At 61.5% G+C, this 23969-nt stretch overlaps 3 protein-coding genes across 8 annotated transcripts in view; 1 reads left to right on the top strand and 2 right to left on the bottom strand.

Annotated features, from left to right (window-relative positions):
• TAOK1 (TAO kinase 1) overlaps positions 1-9654 on the top strand; it is a 74190-nt gene extending 64536 nt beyond the window's left edge. For both annotated transcript variants that reach the window (XM_075771665.1, XM_075771666.1), the window contains exon 20: positions 1294-9654. In XM_075771665.1, the coding sequence (XP_075627780.1) occupies positions 1294-1755 (462 nt within the window). In that variant the 3' untranslated portion in view covers positions 1756-9654. The remainder of the gene's footprint in view (positions 1-1293) is intronic.
• ABHD15 (abhydrolase domain containing 15) lies at positions 1965-13189 on the bottom strand. The gene is given in 4 exon segments (XM_075771667.1): positions 1965-10769; positions 10771-11185; positions 12312-12734; positions 12736-13189. Coding segments are annotated over 4 exon segments (1302 nt in total). The 5' UTR covers positions 13137-13189; the 3' UTR covers positions 1965-10706.
• A 226-nt stretch (positions 13190-13415) lies between these two features.
• On the bottom strand, positions 13416-22365 carry GIT1 (GIT ArfGAP 1). 5 transcript variants are annotated; one of them, XM_075771454.1, is made up of 22 exons: positions 22122-22365; positions 18925-19058; positions 18723-18835; positions 18539-18644; positions 18368-18454; positions 18126-18256; positions 17941-18035; positions 17815-17857; positions 17577-17603; positions 17226-17274; positions 17071-17143; positions 16340-16437; positions 16145-16256; positions 15937-16064; positions 15709-15861; positions 15403-15630; positions 15240-15293; positions 14874-14960; positions 14692-14765; positions 14434-14616; positions 14232-14295; positions 13416-14127 (listed from the first exon to the last, which is right to left on the bottom strand). In XM_075771454.1, the coding sequence occupies exons 1-22, from the start codon at positions 22171-22173 to the stop codon at positions 13915-13917; spliced, it is 2304 nt and encodes a 767-aa protein (XP_075627569.1). In that variant the 5' UTR covers positions 22174-22365; the 3' UTR covers positions 13416-13914. The 5 variants fall into 5 exon arrangements, with proteins under 5 accessions (XP_075627569.1, XP_075627566.1, XP_075627564.1 ...); XM_075771451.1 differs by lacking the exon at positions 15240-15293 and having other exon boundaries at positions 22122-22328; XM_075771449.1 differs by lacking the exon at positions 17577-17603 and having other exon boundaries at positions 22122-22328.
• Positions 22366-23969: the final 1604 nt, after the last annotated feature.

Genomic DNA, 23969 nt, shown 5'->3' with positions numbered 1-23969 from the left:
TGCCTTTTCCAAGCCAGCTGACCACTGCTTGGCTTTCAGCAGGAGTGAGCAGGGCCGCTCTGCGGAGAGAGTCAGTGTCACTCACCTAGCGCTAAGAACCAGGCAAGTGGATAAGGCTGTTTCTGAAAGCCCCAAATGGCTCAGGAGATGACTCATGCTGGAGCAGATTGTTTCCTAAATTCCAGATGAAATCACTTTGCATATTCCCTGACTAAGGCAAGAGAGTGCTTACAAGTACAGCGCTCTGCCCAGTACCTTCAGCACAGACCAAGATAACACCTCTTGGCTGCGTTGCTGCTGACAGCAGGGGAGATGCCAGTAAGCTATGCTAAAAGTCTTGGCTGCTGCTTTTTACACATTTGGTCTTTTTCACCGAGGCCGAAAGTAGCTTTTTCAGTGCTGGCAAGAAGATAATGGAATGATTCTTTGGTTCTCCACCTGACTGCAAAGATTTCAATAAGAAAGGCTTTCATCGCTGTCTGATGGGTGTCAGGAGGCCATAGTCCCATGTTTTCTGTACTTAGAGAGCTGATCCCTGTGCCCCTACCAAAGTACCGTTGGAAACTGATTTGGAACAGTGTTACAGGGAAGAAATTGGAGTTGCCAGCTTGCATATCATCTAGGTAATAATCTGCCACACAATTCAAACATTGCAGCCTACTTTCTTCAGCCACACACCCTGGAGAAAGTATCAGGGTAATGAAATATGAGAAACCAATTTAGGAAAGGGGTAGATAGGAGGTGATAAACATGAGCTAAGAAAATCTGGCCAGTGAACATTGGAGAGGAAGCTGAATGTGGGCTCATATATTGAATCCTGGAGAAAATGGCAGTTGTCATCATCACATTCAGCTATAAACAGTAATGGTCACGTTAAGCTGTGTTGGCAGGTATCTGACTGTATAGGCACTGTGCTTGGCTGTATCTGAAGGTGCTTTCTCAGTAGGCTTTTATGGAAGCTGTAGATTTTGCTGCATTTTAAAAGATTAACCAATATCAAGCTGTTAGTATCACTGCAAACTTTGGCTTTGCACCCCTAAAACTTCTGTAATCACCAGGGAACAGGGACCAAGACCCTCCAACTGGGGTTCACCATGCTTTGGCACATGCAGGTCGATGGGACTTACCCTCTGCATTCAGAACAGATTGTGTCAGTGGACATGTGATCTAGATCCAGTCTCATGTAGAAACATGGGGAGAAGGTTCCTCGTTAGCTTGCTGTTACAAGACTTGAGGCCATGCCTGTAAAGGAGTCCTGCTACTACAGACTGTCTCTTCTTTTTTCCTTCCTAGATTGAGGAGGAGATGCTGGCATTGCAGAACGAGCGTACCGAACGGATACGAAGCCTGCTGGAGCGTCAAGCTCGCGAGATCGAAGCCTTTGACTCAGAAAGCATGAGGCTAGGTTTTAGTAATATGGTTCTTTCTAATCTCTCCCCCGAGGCGTTCAGCCACAGCTACCCGGGAGCTTCTGGCTGGTCCCACAATCCTACTGGGGGTGCAGGACCTCACTGGGGTCATCCCATGGGTGGCCCACCACAAGCTTGGGGCCATCCAATGCAAGGTGGACCCCAGCCATGGGGTCACCCCTCGGGGCCCATGCAGGGGGTACCTCGAAGTAGTGCGATAGGGGTCCGCAACAGCCCCCAGGCTCTGAGGCGGACAGCTTCTGGGGGACGGACGGAACAGGGCATGAGCAGGAGCACAAGTGTTACTTCACAAATATCCAATGGTTCACACATGTCTTATACATAACTTAAACAATAACTGAGGGTGGCAATTCCACTGGAGCTGTCTGCCAACAGAAACTGCCTACAGACACCAGCCCAGCAGCCTCCTCAGTGCGGTGCTGACGTGTGGAAGCTGGGTGCACATGGAATATTGTATTCATTTTGTAAAGCATTACGTTTTGTGTTTACTAACTGGGATGTCATAGTATTTGGCTGCAGGGGTTGGGGGGGTGGTTTTTTGGTTTTTTTTGTTGTTGTTGTTTTTTACTTTTTGGAGGGGTCTTGGGAGGGCGTCTGAGAAATATATGCAATTAGTCAGAAGAGTTGGCTGGTGGTCGTCACACTGACAGGACAGAAGGGCCTCAGACTGCCCTCGTCACGCCATCCATAGGAAGTCTGAGAGAGAATGGAGACCTCCTCCCATGTCCATAAATTTCGAACTGCCACCCTGCAAAAACCAGGCGAGCTGCCTTTAAACCACCATCCGGGGGAGGAACAGCTGGATCTTCTGTTCCATTTTTATTTGTCATTAAATTGGATACATTTCTAGGGTATTGCCTTTGCTAAGAGGCATTTTCAAAGACTTGTAGGTGAGGAAGAAGGGTGAGAAGAGAGGCTGGGAGACACCAGGGCTCAGCAGGGCCCTTCTACCCAAGTGCCCGCTCCGTGTCGTGTAAGAAGTGACGTTCTCTAAGAAGGCACTGGTCAGCTTCCCGAGAACTGTGTAGGTAAACCTGTCTGGAGGGAACAGGCTAGAAATGTTTGAAATTGTATTCCTGCTTTGGCACTCCCTGACTGTGCTGCTGGTAGCTCAGATGAGGTTGGGCAGAGGAGCGTTAAGTAATGCACTTGTACAGCTAATACTGTGACATCTCATTTTAGCTAAGCATCAGAATAATTCTTGGAGCCCAGCGTAGTCCTTTTTGCTCCATTCAGAAATGTTAGACTTTCAGCCAATCAGTCTCAAATGCCAGAGGTATTGTGAAGGATGCCATAGTCACAAAATGCCATTGATCGGGTTTTTCATTATTACACTACATCCACCAATTTATTACCTTTTTGGCTTGTTGCAATTTCCTGTTTACATGTAGAGTTGTAGCCAACTGTTTAAATGTTTAGTTGCCACAGTGTACCAGGAGGAGCTGAGCCAATGACTCTTTCCCAGCTGATGACTAACCCACATCACCACTGTAGATCTTGCTGCATGTGAGGCTCCTTTTTATTATTTTTCGTTGCTGCAATACTTCACAACTTTTACAGTCCCTTGAGATGCTGTGATATTTTGGCAGCGTATCACACCATGCGAGAAGGCACTACTTCCAGAGGCTCGTTGGAGCTGCTGTACTACTGAAAGGAAGCAAAAGGAGGTTGTGAAATCCATACGGTGGTAAAGGGATCAGGGAGTCTCGTTAACTGAGTGACTTTGTGGCATCGTGTCATCCCTTAGTGCTGGGAACTGGAGATGCCCCCGTGCTCTTGTGCCGGTGCCAGGGCAGTCTGGGTCACTGGGGGGTAGGGGAAGAGCAGGTAGATGAAGTTTGGCTTGAGGCAAAGATTTCTGTCTTGGGGACTGACCGGCCAGGGTTCTTTGTAAATGTTTTTCCTTGCACACTAATCATCTTGAAGAAAACACTAGCTGCTAACTCTAGGATTTGCCTTTAATATGTTTATAGGGCTCAAAAGCAAGGTTTTCCGAATGTGTTTGTCCATGTGACATATTTATATAGTAAATAGTGTCTCGCTGCTGTTCAGTACTCTCAACAGGGCGATGTTCTTTCGTTAGCTAAATTAACATCCACTCCCAATCCTTAACTCTCTGCCAGTGTCCGGTGAATCCAACTAGGATTTCTAGCATCTTGATGTAGCATATCACTCTAATCGAAGATGGAAGCTCTACCAAAATATGTTTGAGCAGCCCCTTAGTAAGGAGCTTTGTAGTACTAACAGTTGACAGAAGCCTGGGATGAGGCAGTGGTCCCACAGAGGTGATTCTGGTTGCCCCCCTGGGGCAAGTGGTGACTGTGACCTTGTCCTGTCCTTTCCTCTGCTATGTTTTTTTTATGTGGAATTGGATGTTCTGGGGTCATTCTTTTGCATTGCAATGTTGTTGAAATGCAGCAAAACTGATTTAGGAAAGGTACCTGTATTTTCCTGGGGTTAGAAAGAAAGACAAAAATGAAATGAAAGGCCAAAATTGTACTGGGATTTACCATGTGAGCGTGGAGGGTGTGCCCAGAGCATGGTGCTAACACAGCGTTTTGAAGTTCAGCTCCTCTATCCCAAACAGCAGCAGCGACAGTGGGGACAGGCTATACCTGCAAGTTCAGTGGGTTCATTCTTTTGCTTCTGTTATGGTTTGAATTTGGTCAAAGTCTCTGGCTTAAAATGAGCTACTTCAACAGAATTCTCTCAACCCATCTCTTTGTGTAATGTCAAGCATGACTGAATGCTGAATCCAAATGATGGCTATCCCATATTGGCTTTTTTTGTATTCAAAAAGAATTGTGTAGTAACCATTTTTACATGTATATCATGTGCAGACCTGGACTATTCCAACAAGTTAATATTTTAATTAAAATAGTTTGCAAAAACTGATTCAGATCAACTGGTCTAAATGTGTGTGTCCCTGTGTGTACGTGGGGGAAGGAAGCTGTCCCAAACAAGCCTGATTTCGAGAGAAAACGCCCCATTACGCAGCTGTAGCCAGAGGGACTCAGGGTCAGGCTGTGCCTTGGAGGTCTATGAGGGAGGCCCTTGGTGTTGAGAATTTTAATGTATCTCGGGTATATATCTGAGATACATAAACAACTACAAAATACGCTAGAGAGACGCAAACACTCTGAATCAGTTTGCAAACTCTATTTTTAAAAGTAAGACTAATTACTCCGTATTGTACTCGTTGCAGTCATGCCCTAACTTTGGTTTTAAAAATACTGTAATCTGTAAACTCCAGTACCTCAGCAAAGATGTTCTTTTACATCTTTTATGTTTGTATTTAACACTGGGGAAACTCTTCTGTGTGGACTACTTTGCAAACTTTATTGCAGTATTTTCAAATCACCAGCTTGACCCCTGAAATCTCTTATTCTGTGGTTATTTTTCTCTCCCCTTTGCAAAGACCTAAAGTTCTGATGTAGTTTATTTAGCCCACAGATGAAAAAAACAGAGGAGCCGGCATTTTCACCTCTTTCCAATATGAATTTCTTTTGCTTTTATTTAATTAAAATCAGTGAAAAGGGACCGCTTTTCTCATTTTCCGTGGTCCCAGGGAGTCAGCAGCCACCTCTCCCTCCCATGTTGAACTCTATGTGCTTTCTTCCTCGGATGCAGCGCTGAAATGGAGCCCAGCTCTGTTTCACCTGCATTTGCTCCAAGCCTGTGAGCTTCAAAGGGGTTGAAGAAATAAATGTGGTACGATACCGAGCTTTCCACAGAAAATTCCCTGTAGCCGTTCCTTGCCTGGCTCTGGGGCCAGGCTGGCATCGCTCTGTATCCCACCCAGCCCTCCTGCTCTGGAAGAAGGTGCACTGCACGCTAGCTGTAACCAGCACGGGGTGCGCCCTGGTCCCTCCGGGCTGATGCTGTTTATTAACCCCCCAGGGACGGGCTCCTCGCGCTTCGGGCTGCTCTGCCCCCTTGACCCTGCTTACGTGCCATTTCTTGAGAGGCAATAAATTGTATTGTACCACTGTCTACCATTACTCTGTTGAATACGCACATCTCTCTGGATATATATATGGTATCTCATTTGTATATATTTATATACTCTGTATGTACGTGTGTGTGGGTATACGTGCACACACACCTCATGCTGTGCATTTCTGTCAGGGCACTTCAGTTTTGCTGTTCTTTAGTGCTCCTGTTCGTGAGCAAAAGCAACCCCTGCAGCCAGGCTCTCTAGGCCAAGTGCATGTACATCTGCACAAGCCGTGCTGGGGCTGAACGCAGTCAAAAATCCTCACTTAAATCCTGCCCTGCTAATTGTAGCTTTCTTTTTCTGGGGTGTGGGAGAGTAGGCTAGCTGCTATGGGTGTGCTGTGAAGGAGAGAGCTCCCAGAGGGTATCAGAAAGTCAGAAGACAGCAGAGAAGAAAACAAGATGGTACAGCGATAGGAAAGCGGTTGAGGCACCGTACCGATCTGCTGGGGAGGCGGTGAGTGGGCCGGTGAAGTGCTCAGCAGGCTGAGCTCAGAGTCCCCAGCTGCGTCTCGCCACGAAAGATCACAAGCCCGGCACGGTCTTGGCACGCTGCACCGGCGCTAACCTTTGGCATTCCTGAGTTCCAGCCGCCGCTAACTGAACACTGTCTACATTTGTGCGTGTCTAATAGCTAGAGCAGGTTGTGTGGAGGATCAAAGGAGAAGCTGAATTGGAAGATGTAAAAGATAGGTGTGTGTATGTGTGTACAGCACATACGTACGTGTGTATATACGCACATGCAGACACTGTTGGTCCATTCTTTGCTGAGGGGTGTGTGTGCTGTTACTTGAGTCCAGTAAGCAGAGAACAGCCTTGTTCTTCTCCTGGGTGCTTGCTCTGTGTTTCTAGTAAATCTTGCCCTGGTCTTTCTGACGGCAGAGGGGTGAGTGCCATGCTGGACACGACAAGCTCCTCAAGCTGTGAAGACCCGTCTAACCTCCTTTGTCCTCTGCAAGACCCCACCTTAGTGAAACGTCTGGCAGTTTGGGGGATAAACGAGCCTTGCATGTGTCAAGTCACAACTGTACATCCAGCTGTGATATTTACCCTGCGGGGAAGCCCAGCCAGCCCAGCAGCATGCCAACCACGGGCTCTCCTCTTTGTGCTATTAGAGAATTTGGAGGCAATTTCCCCCCCCCATCCCTTTTGCAAGGTCTCTTGGCAAGGTTTTTTTTTTTTTTAGGAGAGGCTTGGGTTTGGTTGGGACATCCTTACCCTTTCAGAAGGAGTAGTGTCATCTTTAGGTGTGCTCCTGCCCGTAGGACGTTCCAAGCCCGGTGCTGGCCGGCAGTGAGCCCAGAGCCACGGGCCAAGGTTGGAGGAGTGGTGATACCCAGACAGGGACGTTGGTCGGTGTCCCTCTGCTGTGTTTGTCTCAGTTTGCACTTTTACGAGTTGATTGAGCCAGAGTCTGTTGAGAAATACGTGTGAGGCGCTTCGGAGGGTTGTGGGTAGCTGTTCACAGCAAAAAAAAAAAAAAAAAAGAAGAAAAAAGCTGATAGATCTAGTGGTTATAGTAAACATCACCCCACCGGGAACGGTGGCAGCCGATAACCCCGGTGCCTGTTGCACAGCGAGGTTCAGCTCGCCGGGGCCGTGACGCTGCCTGCTGCATCCCGGCTCTGCCCCTCAGCTCGGGCTTTGCTGGGGACGAAAGGCCTTTGTCAGCTAGAGAGGGACTTGGTAAATCGGATTTGCCGGCAAACAAGCACCTTAACCACCGAGCTGTGGGTCTCGATACTTGCACTTCACCTGATGGCTCCTCTGGGGGGGAAGGAAGGCAGTTTGGTACGTGACTGTTGGCTTTGCACCCGTCTGGCGTTCTCAAAACATCCTAAAGCCATGTTCTAGGGAAAAAAAAATACCAACCCAACATCGGTTCCCTCTCTTCTCGCTTTCTCTGAGTGCACACACTGAGTCCGGGAACCAGTAACTGGGGGGGGGGGGGGGGGGCGAGCGTTGCCCCCATGGATGTGAACAAACCCGGGGGGATCTTCCCCGCCGCCTCGCCCCTCCGGTCCCCTGCCCCGCTCCCCACCCTTGAGTACGGGTACCTCAGAACATGCACAGTTTGAATTTTCACTGACAATTAGTTTAATTATTGTGAGTGAAAAGAATTGTAATTATCTGTAAATATGTAGTTAACAAATTGACCTAGTTTCTGTATTTTTTAAGTTTTTGTACTAAAATTTATAGATAACGGTATGTGCCAGCTAGCAAAAAGCTACTGTAATTGCAAGTCGTAGTTCAGCATGCATCTAATCCCCGGGAGTTGTCAAAGTGATGCTGTAAGGAATTGTGCTTAAATGTTGTGAGCTGGGGAGGGGCAGCAGCCGAGGGGGCAGGAGGGCTGGGGGGGGGCCACAGCCGCTCGCCCGGGCAGTTCTGCTTCCAGCCTTCAGCCGGGTTGTCCGCGTTCGCTGTCGTGTGCTGCGCGGTGGCAGTGCGAGGGACGGAGCGGTGGCTTCGAGCTTTCTCTGGGGCTAAACTCGATGGGAACCGAGTTCAGGTTCTTTGCTGCAGTTTAACACCGGCTTATCGCTATATTTTTCAACCTCTCTAGAAATGATGTTTTCCCCTTCTGATTGCTTTTGTCTTAAACCTGAGATCATCTAAACCTACTGGAGGAAAAACAAAAAAAAAAAAAAACCCAACCAAAAAAAACCCAACAGACTTTCATTTAAGATCGTTGCCTGCTTTTAGCGCCAGGATCACACATTTCTATGGCAACTCTGAGCTCAGCAGAGTTTAGAAATCAGCACAGGGTTGTTAACGAGCTGAAGTACGTCGCCGCTGCTTTTGCACAGCTCCGGCAGAGCCCGACCGCAGCCGGTGGTGGCTGCGGAGGGCGAGTTTGTGGGTGCGATGCGGTGGCTCGTGGGGGGTCTCGGTGTCCCTGCCCCGGCTGGCTTGCGCTGCAAGACCCGCCGCTACGTGAGGGGTGGGCTCCCCCCTCCGCGCTTCCTCGGGATGAAGCAAGGACCTGTGCTCCTTGTCTTGCGGCAGAGGCAAGTCTGCAAGTCGAGAGTAGCTTTGCTGAGCGTCCCGGGAAGCTGCGAGCAGAGGAGTTTGAGTGCCGGTGAGGCCGTGCGCGCCAGGTCTGGTTGTCCCGGAGGTCGGAGGGGACGGGAGCCTGTAGGGATTCGAGGATCAGAGAAGGAGAGGCAAACGTGCGAGTACGGGTTTGGCTTCTGGCAAGCAAACCACCCCCTTCCTTTCTTCAGCTTTTCTTCCCTCCTAACCCCCCGCAGCTCTTCCCCTGCTTGCTTGGAACAGGAACAGTTTTTTACCTGCCTAGAAACAGCTAAAAGATTGGGGGGGGGGGGGGGGGGGGGGGAGCAGCCCTGATGTAAATAATTAACATTACAAAGTGAAGTGTGTATAACATAAAAGGCTACAGCCCTTTGGTGACTTGTAAATGCTTGAGAAGGTTTGTGGTGAGATGTGGAGGGTCGAGCGACCTGCCTGGGGCTCTGCAGCCATCGCTGCCCCACCGACGCCTCGGGATGGGGGGTCGGGACGGGGGGGGACCCACCCCGCGAACCTTCGCCGTGGGAACCCCCTTGGTTTAGTGGATGGGAGGGTAGCGTAACGTGTGTAATACGGATAGGAGAAGCTGTGTGAGGTGTGTATAGTGTATATTTTTTAAAAATAGCTTGCTTGTATTGTGAAGATTTTAAAGACAAACTTGAGAATTCTAGCCTAACTATTAACACAAGTTTAACATCAGTTACCCCGCTGGGTTCAGAGCCTCTTGAATGTATATTCCTTTTTGTAACCTAAATGACCTATTCTTCTACCAGTCAGCCAGACATCCTATTTATATTTTTAATTTTATATATTACTTTCCATTTGTTTTCATTATTTCCAGCATGTTTCTGGTTTTGGTTTTTATTTGTTTGGGGGTTTTTGTTTTGTTTCTTTTTTGCACAAGCATTGTGTGAAGTCATGGAAATGTTAACTCAAACCTGGTATTTTCCAACCTGTCCCCCCTCCCCTTCCTCTCCTCCACCCATGTTGTGGTTTTGTGGTTTTTTTGGTTTGTTTTTTTTTTTTCTTCCGCCAACAATTAGGGATTTTCTGGGCTGGGATGCAGCGGGTGGGAGGAGGGGATGGCTATTTTCCATTTGCAGCTTCTGTGCAAATGCCAGATCTTTTGCCACTCAACTAAAAACGCTTCACTTGCTGGTTGCTTTAAAAAAAAAAAAAATAAAAAAAATAAAAATGTAACCTTATCAGTGCGACGTAGAGCACGGCGGGAGGAGGGGAAGTGCACACCTGTAGCCACACAACTCTAGCTTTGGCTGCAAAACGAAAGCAAACCTTTTCTGGCGAGCAGGTAGCTGCAAGGCGGCTCCCAGCCCCGCCGGCTGCCCGACCCCGCGGAGGTTTTGCGGGGCACGAGCCCTGCGTGCGGCCGGGGGCCGAGCCCCACGGTGGGGCCGAGTCGTGCCAGGGGAGCGACGTGCCTTGGGCTTGCTTTTCCCCCTCGGCGCCTGCACAAACCTGAGAACTGCCTACTGATGACAGCAAAGCTGTTGCTGCTTTTCCTTTCCTCCTCCTCTCCTCCGCTGTATGGAGGTCCAGCTCCCCAACAAGAGCTCACCCAGCACCCGGCCCCAGCGCCGTGGCCGTCTGCTCTGGGGCATCATCCAGGTCTAGCAAAGCCTGGCTGCCGCGGTGCCAGGGGAAGGCGTCTGGCCGCGCGGTTTTGTGCCGCAGAGCGTTAGTTAGAAAAAAAAAAAAAAAAAGAAAAAAAAAAAAAACCCCACACACATATCTGCTGTTTTACTATGAACACTGGTCTGAGCTTTCCAGGCCCAGCGCCATGGTGATGGGCCACGAAGGACTTAACTAGGGGAATTAAACTCCTTCCTGCTTCTGTGTCTGGTAGCACCAGCTGGTATGAGTGAATCTACAGGTGTGCGTTTTCCTTCTTGTAGAAAATGCCACGAGCACTAACTGGTAAGGCTTAATGTACAGTATATTGTCAGTATTCTGGTATTCTTCTGGTTCAACATACATTATAGCTCATATATAACCTGTATTAATTGTATAGATTGTGCATTTAAAGCTGTTACCAAGTTGTCAGAAAATAAGAGAAGAGAAAAAAAATAAGGTCATATGTAATATTTTGTTTGTAAGTATCCTTTGTATCATAGCAAAGGAAATGTTAAAAAAAAAAAAAATCAACTGTAATAAAGTAATTTTAGTACACGGAGTGTCTGCCTGCCTTTCTGAGCCGCCCCCCCCGGCGTGCGGGACCCAGCCCAGGGGCTACCGGGTGTAGGACCTCTGCCAGGTGAAGACGGGGGGCTCGACGGCAGGACCCCCCCCACCTGCGGGGCCGCGGCAGCCCCTTCCTCCGCTCCTCCGCCCGCAGGAATTCGGCCATGGCCCTGAAGTACTCCAGCACGGCCTCGTGGCCCCAGCAGCGCCCCGGTCCCCGCCGGGGGAAGCCGCAGTGCCCCCCGCGCGGGGTCAGCAGCAGGAAGAAGTAGGGACTGCTGCGGAAGAGCTCCAGGGGCAGACTGCGGCCCGGGGGGCCGCGGACGGGGTCGTCGGCGCTGCAGAGGCACAGCACCGGCACGGCCACCTCGTCGGCGTCGCGCAGGGGCTCGTTGCGCTCCCAGTAGGCCTCCCAGCTGGTGGGGTGGCTCTTGGTCCGGCAGAAGAGGGCTTCCTCCAGCTCCCGCAGCGAGCGGCTGCCCAGCAGCCTGTCCACGTCCACCGCCTCGGCCAGGGACCCCGCGTACCTGCGGGGACGGGGCGGCCGCTGTGGGCTGAGGGCCGAGGCGGGCAGGCCGTGTGCTGGCCACGGTCCCACACGCGGGTACCGGGGAGGGGTGGCATCGAGTCTCCCCCCCCCCGCCGCCCTCTGCAGCCGGTTTGGGGGGTCCCGTCCCAGCCAGTTGCCGGGGATGCTGGGGGGGCCCCATAGCGCAGCCTGCGCCAACCCGGGTACCATGGCAACAGGAGGCAGCCAGCACTCGCGCCGTTGCCGTGACAGCAGCAGTTGCAACGGCTATTGGGAAATGGCGGGGGGGGGGGGGGGGGGGGGAGACACACACCCTGCTCCCCACCCCCCTGTACCCCCCCCAGCCAACAGACAGGCACCCACCCCAGCACCACCTGGCTGCACCCACCCGGGCTCTGCTGGGGCTAAACCTGGCACCTGGTTGCCCCAAACTTTCAGGGGTTATCTGCGTGTTTTTGGCCCTCATTTGCCCACCAGCAGGAGCCCTTTGTGCCGCCCCCCCCCCCCCCCCAAAAAAAGTCTCAGCACTGCCCAGGGAGGTGCCGCTTGCTCAAGGCCTTGGCACCGGGCGGTTTGTCACCCGTCCCAGCCTCTGCCGGCACTTGGCCTTCTCCAGCACGGCCGTGTTGGACAACGGGCACCCAGCCTGCTGAGCTGGGGGGGGCAGCTGCCACAGCCCCTTTGCCTGGCCGTGGGCTGGTGGCCACAGCCCCCCACCCCCCTACCAACCCCCCCAGGCAGACACTTGGGGGTGGGTGTTGGGTGCTGGGGGCAAGCAGTGGTGCGGGGGCGGGCGGCCCTGCCCAGCATCCCCCTGGGTTCAGCGCAGCGCAGGGGCTTTGCCATCCCACCCAGCACTGCAGCACAGAGGTGACAAGTCTCCCTGCCCGGGGACCCTGAGGTGCCGGGCCAGGGAGCACATGGCGGCCGCACTGGCCCCACAGCAGCCGGCTCCAGGCTGGTGTTCATTAACCAGCGTGTTTTGCTGCTGTCAGCACCTCCACCCCCGCGCCGGCAGCAGCACCCATTGCATGCACACCCCCCCCCATCACCCAGGGAGGGTCAAGGGGCTCCCAGGACACCCCCCCCTCCCAGCCCCCCCAACCCCAAGGGACCCCACTGACCTGCTGAGTCCCCTCTTGAGGTGCAGGAGCAGCGGCCACTCGTAGAGCCAGGGCATCCCAGCCTCGAACCACTCCCGGCCGCGGAAGACAGGGGAGAGGCAGGCGGCGGCGGCCAGGCGGCTGGAGGAGCCGCTCTCCCCCAGGTAGGCGAGCAGCAGCCCCGAGCCCGAGCCCTCGCTGACAGCCAGCAGCAGGGCAGCGGGGTAGCGGCAGCACAGGTAGGTCACTGCCTCCCGCAGGTCCCCGGGGTCCCCGAAGGGCTGGAGCCGGGGGGTGGTCAGGGGGCAGCCGTTGTGGCCCCGGCGGTTGAAGACGACGGGGACGAAGCCCCGCTCCAGCGCCCGCAGCCCCAGCTGCAGCAGCCCCCCCGTCACCTTCCCGGCGGCGTTGGGGATGAGCAGCAGCACGGGGCTGGGCCCCCCCCCCACCACCCCTGGCCCCCCGTGGCCCCACCAGCCAGTCCAGGGCCACCAGCCCGCCATCAGGCAGCTGCAGGAGCTCCCGGGCCACCGCTGGCTCTGGCTCGGGCAGCTGCAGGAGCTGCCGCAGCATCTGGAGCTGGGGCCAGCACGGCCACGGCCAGCAGCCCCCCTGCAGCGCTGCCGACCGCCCCAAGCTCCCCACCAGGTGCTGGGCCAGCGCCGAGGGCTTGCACAGCAGCCGGCAGCGCCCCGAGCCATCCCCGGCGGCAAAGGGGATCCCCTCCTCTTCCTCCTCATCCCCGTCTCCAGGCACCTCCAGCCTCCCTGCCCAAAGGTGCCAGGCCAGGAGGGCCAGGCCGGCGAGCACCACGGCCGCAGCCACCAACCCCTCGGGGGACACCATGGTGGCGGCGGGAGCCCCAGCCGGCAGCCCCGGTGCTCTGCGGGTTCACAGAGCGATGGCGGGGCCGTGCTGGGAAAGCCCTGCCCCGGGGCTGGGCGAACAGCGGGACGGCGTGACCGGCCGCCAGCCGAGGCCAAGGGGACTGGGTGAAATGGTTGGGACACGTGGCCGAGTCCTGCCTGGCGCCCGGGGCGGGGGGGGGGTGTGTGTGTGTGTGTGTGAACCCCCTGCAGCAACACCCGGGGAGACAGAGCCCCCCCTCGCCCCAGGAGCCCGTGCAATGCTCACACCTTTATTGATACAAATGTACAAGGACACATCTTACAGTGGGGAGCGCGGCCCCGGGCGGGGGGGGGGGGGGGCAGGACGCCCAGGGAAGGGGGCCCACGGGCACCCCGGTCCAGTGTAACGCTGTGGGCAGCCCCGGGGGTACCAGCCGCCCGGCAAGGGGCTTTTTGGGAGTGGGGGGGGTACATTGCCGCTGCCGCCACGGACAGCTACACAGGCTATGTACAGGATAAGTTAGGTGCGTGCCGCGGGGCGGGCTGCAGGGGGGGGGTGTCTGTACAGGGGGACGCAGGCACCTACCCCGCGGGCTGAGCACCAGCTCCTTGGTGGCGCGGGGGGGTGAAGGGGGGGCTCGCCCCAGGCCCCGGCTCCCCACGGGCTAAAGGCCACTTGCAGCTGCGCTCACCCCAGGTGCCGGCTGCTGCCGGAGGGAAGGGAGAGACGGAGAGCGCAGGGGCCGGGGGAGTGCGGGGGGGACGCGGGCCGGCGCTCACTGCTTCTTCTCGCGGGTGGTGATGGTGACCAGCTGCTTGGCGGCCTTGGCGATGTCGTAGGCACACTGAATGACCTGCTGGGTCAGGAGCTGGTAGTCCACGGCGGTGCCCGGCTCTGGCGGCACGGTCTTGCGGCACTCGCTCTGCAGCCGGTAGGCGCTGGCGTTGAGCAGCCGCAGGGAGCTCCGCACCGTCTCCAGCGCCGGCTTCTGCAGCAGGGCAGACGAGCAGCGTCAGGACCCGCGCTGGGGGGAGCTGACGGTGCCTGCTGAGGACCCTCCCACACCCCGGGGACCCCCCCAACCCCTCCTACCTTGGGGAAGAGCGATGCCATCTCCGTCACAGCCGAGTGGATCTTCTCCGAGCAGGGCACAAAGCTGGGGGCGAGCAGAAGGGGTGAGTGCTGGGGGGATGATGGCTCCCAACCACAGGGGTGACAGGGATGGCCCCATGTGAACACAGCCCCTGGGACCAGAGGGGTCCGGAGGGACCCCGTGGCCGTGCCCCAGCCCTACCTGTCGTGCTTGGACTCCTGCGCCGCCCGCAGCAGCTCCTGGATGTTCTTGGTGACCTGCTCGGTTTTGAGGATGACATCCTCCGTGCTGGGCAACCCGGGGTCCAGCTCCCCATCCAGCAGGTCCAGCTCGTGGGGGAAATCCTCATCCTTGCTCAGCTCCACGAACCGCTTCCCCTCCATGCTGCAGGGACCGACCGACCCCCCGGGGTCAGTGCCAGCCCCGTTTTCCCAGCGGAGCCCCAGCCCCGGCACTCACCTGATCAGGACCTCACCCGCCTGCGTGTTGTCGTAGTCGCTGTCGGTGCCACTGCCGTGCCGGTCCAGCTTGCTCTGGAGGGGACAGAAGCAGCGTCAGGCCCTGCCCAGCCCCATCCCCGTGCAGGGCCGGGGTCCCCCCACCCCAGGAGCTGCCCCCCTCCCCCCCCCCCAGTACGTCACCATGTGCCGGGCACCGTCGGGTGGGCAGGAGAGCAGCGGGGAGGATGGGGGAAAGGGCACCGAGGAGGCAGATGGACCTTTCCGGATCTAGAGGGGGAAGAGAGGGGAAGCCGGTGCTGAGCGGGGTGCAGAAGGGTCCGGAGCTGATCCCAGTGACGTGCAGGGGAGAACAAGCACAGGGGACACCGCCGCCCTGCATGCAGGAACGTCCCGCAGCCATCGTCCCCCGGGGAGGTCCCTGGCCTGACCCGGGGGGTGCAGGGTGGCGGGGGGCGGGACGTCCCAGGATGGCACGGAGGCCACGTCCCAGGAGAGTGACGGCCACCATGTCCCATGCAGGAGCCGCCCCCGCTGCGGCCCCCTTACCCGGTACACGCTGGCCGGGATGTGCATGGAGTACAGAGCCTCGTCCTCCACCTCCTGGCGACACATGAAAGGTTATGGCCCCATGGGGACGGGACCCAGCACCCTGGGGAGCTGGGGGGACCGCTGCACCCCAAAACCCACCCTCCCGTCCCAGCACACTCACACCAGCGCCGAAGGGCTGCAGCCGCGTCACCAGATCCTCCACCGGCTGCCCAAAGGGTTTCAGCGCTGAGCCCGGCTCGTACATGGAGAAGGCCTGGCGGTCCCGGCGGTGCGGGGGGGCTGTGCCCGGGGGGTGCCCGTGCTCCGGCCGCTCGCTGGGGGCCGGGGTTGGGTGCGTGGGACCCATCTGCTGCCGGATCTGTGTGTTCTCTGCCTGCAGCTTGTGGATCTGCAGCCGGGGAAAGAAGCATCAGCGAGGAGGGGGGGTATGCCAAGGGAGGGGGGGTCCCACCGGCCCCGCACCCACCTCGCGCTGCAGCCGGCGCAGCTCGTCGCTCAGGCTGTTGTTCACCTTCATCAGCTGCTGCACCTTGGCCTCTGAGGCAGCCAGAGCCTTCTTCACCTCCAGGTACTCCTGCAGCGTGATGGGGCCGTCCGAGAGGTCAGAGGAGTCCATGCTCTGCGGGGAGAGGGGCTCAGCGCGGGGATCCCAGAGCCGGGGGGGGGGTGTCCAGGGCAGGGGTCCGGGGCTCACCCTGGCACGGTTGTTGCGGGAGGCGTTGCGCAGCAGCTCCTGGTCCGTGTCCTCGTCGGAGGCCACGCTGTCGTAGTCGTGCTGGTCGTCTAGGTCGCTCTGGCTCCGCAGCGAGTAGTCGAGGGCGTCTGGGGGGAGGGCAGGGGGGTGCTGAGCACAGGGCAGGGGGGAGATGCTCAGCCCCACCTCGCTGCCCCCCGTCCCTCACCTGTGGGGCTCAGCAGACTCTTCCCTTGCTGCCGGCGCTTGGCTTCCCCAAGGATGTCGATGAGCAAGGTGGCAAACTCCCTGGCATTGAACCTGGCCAGCTTTTGCCGGCCCTGAGGGATGGAGGAGGGAAAAAAAGGGGTGAGCAGGGGTCCGGGTGCAAGGGGGGGGTTGCGGGGCCGGCGGGGGGGCTCACCTGGTTGCGCGTGGCCGAGTACTCGGGGTTGACAGGGAGGAAGGGGACGGCGCTGCGCTCTGTCACCAGCGTGCTGTGGTTCTGCGTCGTCAGCCAGACTGCGGGCAGACACCTGGTGTCAGACCCCCGGGGGGGGGGCTGCGGGGGCCGGACCCCCCGGAGAGAGCAGGCTGCAGGGCCCGGGGCCGGCGGCGGAGCCGGCAGGACGCAGGCGCGGGCACGGGGCCAGCTTGCCGGGGTTGGGAGCGGAGCCCGGCCGGGCTGACGGGAATCGCCTTCTCCGGCCGCCCCGCGGGGCGGGGGTCCCCCCCGCGCCCCACAACAGGGACCCCCTGCTCCTCACCCTTTGGGGCACCAGCTCTACACTCCCCCCAGCCAGCGGGCAGAGGGTTCGGCTTGCCCGTCGGTGCCCACCCCGCCATGGAAATGTGGTGGCCCCTGCCCCGCTATCCCCCAGCTAAGGGGTCCCCTCCAGGCTGAGCCCCCATCCCTGGGGGGTCCCGGCACCCACCTCCAGCAGCACCCCAGCCCCGGCGCCCAGCGGCGGCCCCTCGCACGGAGAAAACCTCCCCGGCCGGAGGAATGAGGAAGGAGGGGCCTGCGGTCCCGGCGGACGGATCCAGATCGGGGGGAGCGCTGGGCTCGGCCACGGCCCCGCCGGCTGCTCCTCCCCGCCCCAGGACGCCCGCTCCAGCCCTGGCGGGGGGCTGCACCCCACCCTCCCCGCTCACCCGCATCGTTCTCCCGGCGGTCCACCTCGTCGTAGACATCCATGGCCAGCTCCTCGAAGAGGCGGTTGCTGAGCTGCAGCGGGACAGGGGAGGGCGTCAGGCGGGATGGGGGGAGCGGACAGGACCCCCCCAGCCCTGACCTGGCCCCTACTCACCGCCTGTAGCTTCTTCTTGGCTGCCTTGGCCAGCTCAGAGAGGTCCAGGCTGGGGGGCGCAGGGAGGGGGGACACACAAAGCGGGGGTTATTCCTGGCCCGTCCCCATTAAAACGGTCCCCAGCTGCACCCCACCATGACAGGGCCCCCCGCCCCCAGGCACGGGGGGGGCTTCAACGAATGGGGCTGACAGGCAGACGCAAGGGAGGACAAGGTGGCAGGGGGCGAGCGGGACCCCCCCTCCCCGGGTGTCCCCCAGGTGCCAGGCTGGGCTGAGCGGCCGGGGCTGCAGGGGGGGCCCACGCCAGCAGCACAGGGGGCTCCCCGGAGCCGAGCGCCGAGCAGACAATACCTCTGTGCCATGCACTTTGGGCGCACCCTGCGCTCCGGAGAAGGCAGCGGAGGGAAGAACAGGATAAAGGTGGACGTTAAACGCGCGGGCATGTGGACCCCCCCCCCCCCACCTGCCCTTCCCAGGGATGTTCCAACGCTGGTCACGGGGAGGTGACTGGGGTCCCCCCCTCGGCCCAGCGGGGACGCCGGGGGGGACACGGGACAAGGTAGCAGGGCGCCGGGCACCGGGCACTCACCTGTCAGCCATCTGCGGGATGATGTAGTGCCCGTTCTTGTGGTCTGTGCAAAGAGAGGGGTGGTGAGCGGGGCCCCGTGCCCCCCTGGGGCTGAGCCCCCCCCACCCCCGGGACCCCCGTGCTCACCCGGTTTCCTGCCGCAGAGGTAAAAGGCCAGCCGGTCGGTCAGCTCGTACTGGCACTCCACCAGCCGCTCCGCCAGCTCGTGTTGGGCTGCCTGCCTGTGAGAGGACGGGCAGCGGTGATGCCCACCCTAAACGGGAGGTGCAGACGGGGGTGACACCCCCCCCCCCCCGCTTTCCCACCCTCACCTGGCGTAGTCGATGGGGGTCCGGCCATTCACGTCGGGTGCCCCGGGGTCGGCACCGTAGACCACCAGCAGCTCTGCCTGCAGGATCTGGCCGGCCTTGGCGGCCACGTGCAGCGGCGTGGTGCCCTTCTCCTGTGGGCACGGGCAGCCTCAGCCCCACAGCCCGCCCGTGGGACGGGGCCACGGGGCCCCCCCCTCAAGCCCGGCACCGTCCCAGGGACCCCAAGCCCCACCAGCGCTCACCGGGTGGAAGAAGTTGGCCTGGGCACCCAGCGAGAGCAGGCGCAGGCAGGTCTCCAGGTTGCCCGTCCGCACGCTCGAGTGCAATTGCTGCGGAGGAGAGAGGCGGGTAAGGGGGAAATCCATCCCCGCTGCCGAGGACGGGGGTCCCCGTGTGCCCAGCCCACGCCCCACCTTGCTGAGGTCCTTGGCAGTGACGCCATCGTCGTCCCGGCACGGCAGCTTGTGGACGAAGGCCAACATCTGGTACTTGGCGCGGATGAACTCTGACTTGGTGGGGCTGAGGGGGGGTGGCAGGTTGCGGGGTGAGTGCCCGGCCGGCGCAGACCCCCTCCCCACAGCACGGGGGGGCACTTACTGCACTTTGTCCTGGGGGTTTGCCTTCCGGCGCCCGCTCTGCACCTGGGCCGGATCCAGCAGCGAGTGCTCCCAGATGGAGTTGGCCCCGTTGCTCGCCAAGGTGTGCACCATCTGCGGGGGGAGAGGCAGGGCCCGGTGGGCGTGGGGGTCCAAGTGTGCGTGTCCCCGTGTCCCCATGTCCCCACGGGGTCAGCACGCACCTGGAGTAGGGTGGTGGGCCAGGGGCTGTGGCGCAGGTGCTTGACGATGGAGATGTGGCGGCCCAGGCTGCGGTGCACGCTGCAGCACTCGTCACAGATGAGCACCCCGCGGTTGATGGAGGCCCAGCCGGGGTCTGCGGGATGGCACGGGGGTGTCACCGGCTGTCCCCGCCACCAAGGTCCCCTCCCCGCGCAGTCCCATCCCCATCCACCCGCTGCTGCCAGGGGGAGGTGCGTTGCCACAGCGACCGTTTCCCCAGCAACGGTGAGGGGCTCAGCCCATCGCCAGGGGAAACCCACAGGTTTCCCGTAGCAACCAGGCACCAGCCAAAAGGGGGGGGGGGGCAGGATTGGGCCTCCCCCGTCCGGAGGGCAGCCGGTGGCAGGGACGATGCCAGCCCTGCGACAGCGCACCCAAGCAGGGGCACCCTGACCCACCGCAGAATCGGGGCCGTGTACCCCCTGAGCTCCCAGCTGGGCATTTTGGGGGGGCCCTGGACAGAGGCAGCGTGCCCCCCCTGATGGGTGCGCACCCCCAGCCCACGGGCTCCCACGTACAGTGGTCACCGGCTCCGCAGCCTCAGCGCCCCACCCAGGCCAGCCCCGCAGGGCACCCAGGCTCTCGGGGCAGGTGCCGCAGCCCCCCCATGCTGCCATACCCCCCCCCCCAGCCCCGGCCGCTGGCCCTGGCCGGACTGGAGCCCTTTGTGTCCCTGCCGGGAACAAAGGGCCGTTTGAGCAGCCGCGCCGGCCCTGCGCTGGCACCAGCCCCGCACCCGTGGGGGCACCGCTCCCGGCCAGGCGGCAGCTCCCCACGCCTGCACCCCAAAAATGGGTCCTGGGGCTGGCCAGGAGTGGGGTCTGGCCCCACGGGGTGGCGGTGGGGCCACAGCTGACCTCAGCAGCACCGAGGGCAGGATTTGGGGATCCCCCCCACTGGGTCACAGCCCCCCTCCTGTGATGTGCGGCCAGGCACAGGGTGACGATGCCAAACCGTCCCCGGGCAGCCCCTCTGCCGGGCACTGCGGGGGAGCCCCTGCCAGCCTCTGCCCAGCTCCACCACCCCTTGTTTCTGTAGGGCCTACACAAACACCACACTGCCCCACGGGAGGGGGGTGGCAACACTGCCCGGCCGCGATGGCCCCGAGGTGACGATGGCCCCACGACCCCACAGAGGAAGGCAGGCGGGTGGGTGGCTGGGTCTACCCCTTTTCCTTCCTGCCCGCAGGGTCCCAGCCCCTCCCCAAGCCCCCCCCGGGAGCCCTGGGGACCCCGTTTTGGGGGGTACCCAGCCCTGCAGTGCCCAAGGGCTGAGGTGGGGTGGCCGGGGGGGGGGGGGGGGGAAAGCAGCGGCCCCCCCCAGCCTGGCAGCCCCGCACACACAGATGGCAGCGCCTTGGCAGCCGGCGCGGCGGCATCTGTGCCTTCGCGCCCGCTGCCCACGGGGTGCTGCCGGGAACAGGATGCTCTGCGCGGGGGGAGCGGGCTGGAGAGGCCGCCTGTGGCCCCGCAGCCAGGCGGATGTGGGGTACCCCCCCAGAACTGCACCCCCTCCCGCTGCAGGGATGGCCTGGATGCGACGGGATGCGGGTGGGCATTGCAGGAGCTCGGGGAGCGCTGGCTCAAGGGAGCTCCCGGCACCCCTGTCCCCACACCGGGACTCGGGCTGATGCCAGGACCCCCGGCACCGGGAGGGGAGGGCAGGGGCCAGCCAGCATCCCTGCACGGGGCCAGCGGAGAGGGATTTGGCCCAGGGAGCGTAGGCAGAGGGGCCAGAGCACCCCATGGGCACCCCACCACACAGGGCCAGCCAGCGCATCCCTGGCGGTGGCGGCGAATGCTCCCAGCGTGGTAGGAAGCGGCCTCTGGACTTTATAACTCATTTCCTCACATGGCTGCCGGGCGATAAGAGATTGAAAAAAACTGGTTTCCATTTCCCCCCTCCCCAGCAGGGAGCCTCAGCGCCGCCCCGGGCACCCCTGCGCCCCCCGCTTGTCCACCGGCACAGGGGACGTACCCGGAGCAGGGCAGCCCCGCGCCCACGCGTGCCGCTGGCTCTCCTGGCAGGATCCGGCCCTTGGCACGTGGCCGGAATAATTTCGGCACTGCCTTGGCCCGCGGGCAGCTTTCTGGGGCCGGCTCGGAGCGAGCCTCGAAGCCCAGTCCCATTCATTCATCGCCATGGGGCTGCCCGAGCTGGCCACGGGCAGGGTTTGGGGGTCTGGCCACACCGCGGGCAGGGTTTGGGGGTCCAGCCCCACCGTGACGTCCACAGGCTCGTGCCCGGCACGGGGGCTGTGGGCACCGGTGCCGCTGGGGACGGGAACAGTCTTGCCCAGGCTCAGGCTCCGGCTTGCAGCACAGCCGCCGCCGGCCCGGCTCAGCCTGCCTGCACCGCCGAGCCCAGATCCGGCCAGCGTGGGTGCCGGCAGCGGGGTGCTGGGTGTGCAGGAGGGTGTCACCCCATCCCACCATTTGCGGGGTCCTCGGCGCTGCTGGCACCAACTGGCACGTCCCCAGCCTGTGCCAGCAGCCCCCACGCTGAAGGGTGCAAAGGCTGTGGGTGGTGCACGGGGGGCGGTGGGGGTACGCTGGGTGCACCAGGGCGGCACTGAGGAGGGCACGGAGGGTTATTGGGGTCACGTTTGGGGTGTACTGGGAGATTCCTGGTGAGGAAAGGGGGTGCACCAAAGGGGCCCAGGGGCCTCACCAGGGTGTTGCACTGGGGGTGTATCAGAGGGTGGCTGGGGGCAGAGCAGGGGACTCAGCGGGGGTCCCTAGGGTGTGCACCGCGGGGTGCAGAGGGGACTCACCGGGGGGGTCCTGGGGGCACCCAGGGGGTGCAAAGAGGCCTCACTGTGGGGCGTAGAGGGAGATGCAAAAGGGCTCCCTGGGAGCATACTGAGGGGGTGCACATCGGGGTGCAGAGGGGACGCACGGGGGTGCTGGGGATGTACCAGGGGGCACCACGGGGTGCAGAGGGGGCTCACGGGGGTGCTGGGGCTGTACCGGGGAGCACAAGGCAGGCTCCCGGCCAGGCTCCGGGGGGGGGCTCCGGGGGGGCAGCACGAGGTGCGAAGGGCCCGGCCGGGGGGGGGGGCGCGGGAGGCTGGCGGGGGGATGGGGCGTAGCGGGGGCGTACCGGGGGGGTCCGGATCCGGGGCCGGGGCGGGAGGGGGCGGGGAGGCGGCCCTTACCTGGGGCGCTGCAGTCGGCGCACACCTCCGCCCGCGGCGCCTTCCGGGACATCCTCAGCGGCGAGGCGGGCCCGGGCCCGGGCCTCTGCGCCAGCGTGGGGCGGCGGCGGCGGCGCCCCCGGGCCCGCCGGGGGGGCGAGGGGCCGGGCGGCGGGGGCGGGGCGGGGGCGGCGGGGGCCCGGGGCCGCGGCGCGCCGGGGGCTGCCGGCTGCTCCCAGCGCCCGGCGGCTCCGCAGGAAGCGGCGCAGGCCCGGCCCCGGCGGAGGAGGGGCCGCACCGCCCCCGCCCCGCCACCGGCAGCGCCGCCGCGACCGCCCCGCACCGGCACCGGCACCGCCCCGCAACCCGCACCCGCACCGGCACCGCACCGCGCCAGCACCGGCCCCGGCACAGCCTGCTCCCGGTCCCGGTCCCAGCCCCGGACGGCCCCTGGTCCCGGTCCCGGTCCTGGGCATCCCCTCCGGTTGTGGTTCCAGCCCTGAGCACCCCGCGCCTGGTCCTGTGCAACCCATCCTGCTCCTGGGCATCCCCCGGCCTGGGTGCCCCCCCGGTCCCGGTCCCGGTCCCGGTCCCAGTCCGGGGCACTGTCCCGGTCCTGTTCCCAGCCCCGGTCCTGTTCATCCCCCCACTCCGGGTCCTGGGCACCCGTGTGGTTCCGGGCCTGGCCCCAGCCCGGGTCCTGCATACCCCGGTTCCAGCCCTGGGCACCTCCCCCTTGTCCCAATCCTGCTCTGCACACCCCGGCACCGGCTCTGGGCGCTCATCCTGGGTCCGGCCCTGGGCACCCCCCAGTCCTGTTCCCAGTGCCAGCTCTGCCACTGTGCACCCCACTCCTGTGCACCCCCACTCCCCACCCTGGCCCCGTCCCAGGTGCACCACGGGGTGCAGTGCGGGCAGCCTGGGTCCAGCTGGGGGTCCCAGGACACTGGGGTTCCCTGCCTGCCCCAACAAGTGCAGGCAGGACACTGCACTGGGGATGTGTGGGGTGAGCTGCAGCCTCCCTGGGGTGTTCAGCAGGGGATTTGGGGGGACGGGGGACTGGGGTCTATTTTGGGTCTATTCCCCTCTCTGGGATTCTATAAGCACTTGGAGCAGGGGGTGACACCCCAATATCACCATGGGGGCCCCGCAGGCCGCTGTGGGGGCTGGACCCCTGCTGCATAGCCACCCCAGGCAGGAGCCACCAGAGCGGGACCGGATCCTGCCCCCTGCCACCATGGGCCAGGCTGTGCGGCCTGCGCCGCGGGTGACCTCACCGCTGGTTGCTGGGGAGATGGCTCATGACGTCATGGGGCAGGAGGGCTGGTGGGGAGATGGGGGATGCTGTGCGGGGACCGGGGCAGGGGGATGTGACCACCGCTGCCTTCGTCTTGGCTGAGCGGAGAATAATAACGAGGGAGATTCACCCCTTGGTGGCGGCCCCATGGCAGGGTGGGGGGCAGCGGGGCGGGGGGCTGGGAGCGTGGCGCCGGCGGGAGGCCGAGGCGGCCGGCGGAGGCCCAGCCTCGCATTGTTCTCGGGCGGCAGCCGGAAAATGCGACGCCCGCCCCGGAGAAACGCAGGCGGAAAAGGAAACGGGGCCGGGGGCCCGCGCCTGCCGCTGCCCGGGGGTGGGGGGGCTTGGGGCCCCCCGCACCATCCCCCGCACCGTCCCTGCCCACCGCCTTCGCCCCTGCCCCACCATGTGCCCGGGCCCGCTGGCCCATGGGGGGAGCGGGGGTCAGCCGGGAGGAGGGAAATCAGCCCGGGGGAGGATTTGGGGGGGGGGGTGCCCGAGCGCCAGCGGGGTGACCCTTTGCAGCCACCCCCGCGGGGTCGGGGGCCGCGGTGATGGGCCGAGCGGTGCGG

The sequence above is a fragment of the Balearica regulorum genome, chromosome 19, assembly GCF_011004875.1.
Source record: "Balearica regulorum gibbericeps isolate bBalReg1 chromosome 19, bBalReg1.pri, whole genome shotgun sequence".
Taxonomy (NCBI): Eukaryota; Metazoa; Chordata; class Aves; order Gruiformes; family Gruidae; genus Balearica; species Balearica regulorum.
The sequence above is the reverse complement of the archived record's forward strand: the minus strand, read 5'-3'. Positions and strand labels throughout refer to the sequence as shown.

What these genes read in the sequence shown, in the direction of transcription:
- GIT1 (XM_075771454.1), bottom strand. Translation starts at nt 22,173, where the DNA reads ATGTCCCGGAAGGCGCCGCGGGCGGAGGTGTGCGCCGACTGCAGCGCC. An exon ending in AGGCCAACTTCTTCCACCCG is followed by an intron (nt 18,257 to 18,367) that starts GTGAGCGCTGGT and finishes CCGTGCCCACAG; the next exon opens with GAGAAGGGCACCACGCCGCT. An exon ending in TGGCATCGCTCTTCCCCAAG is followed by an intron (nt 14,128 to 14,231) that starts GTAGGAGGGGTT and finishes GCCCTGCTGCAG; the next exon opens with AAGCCGGCGCTGGAGACGGT.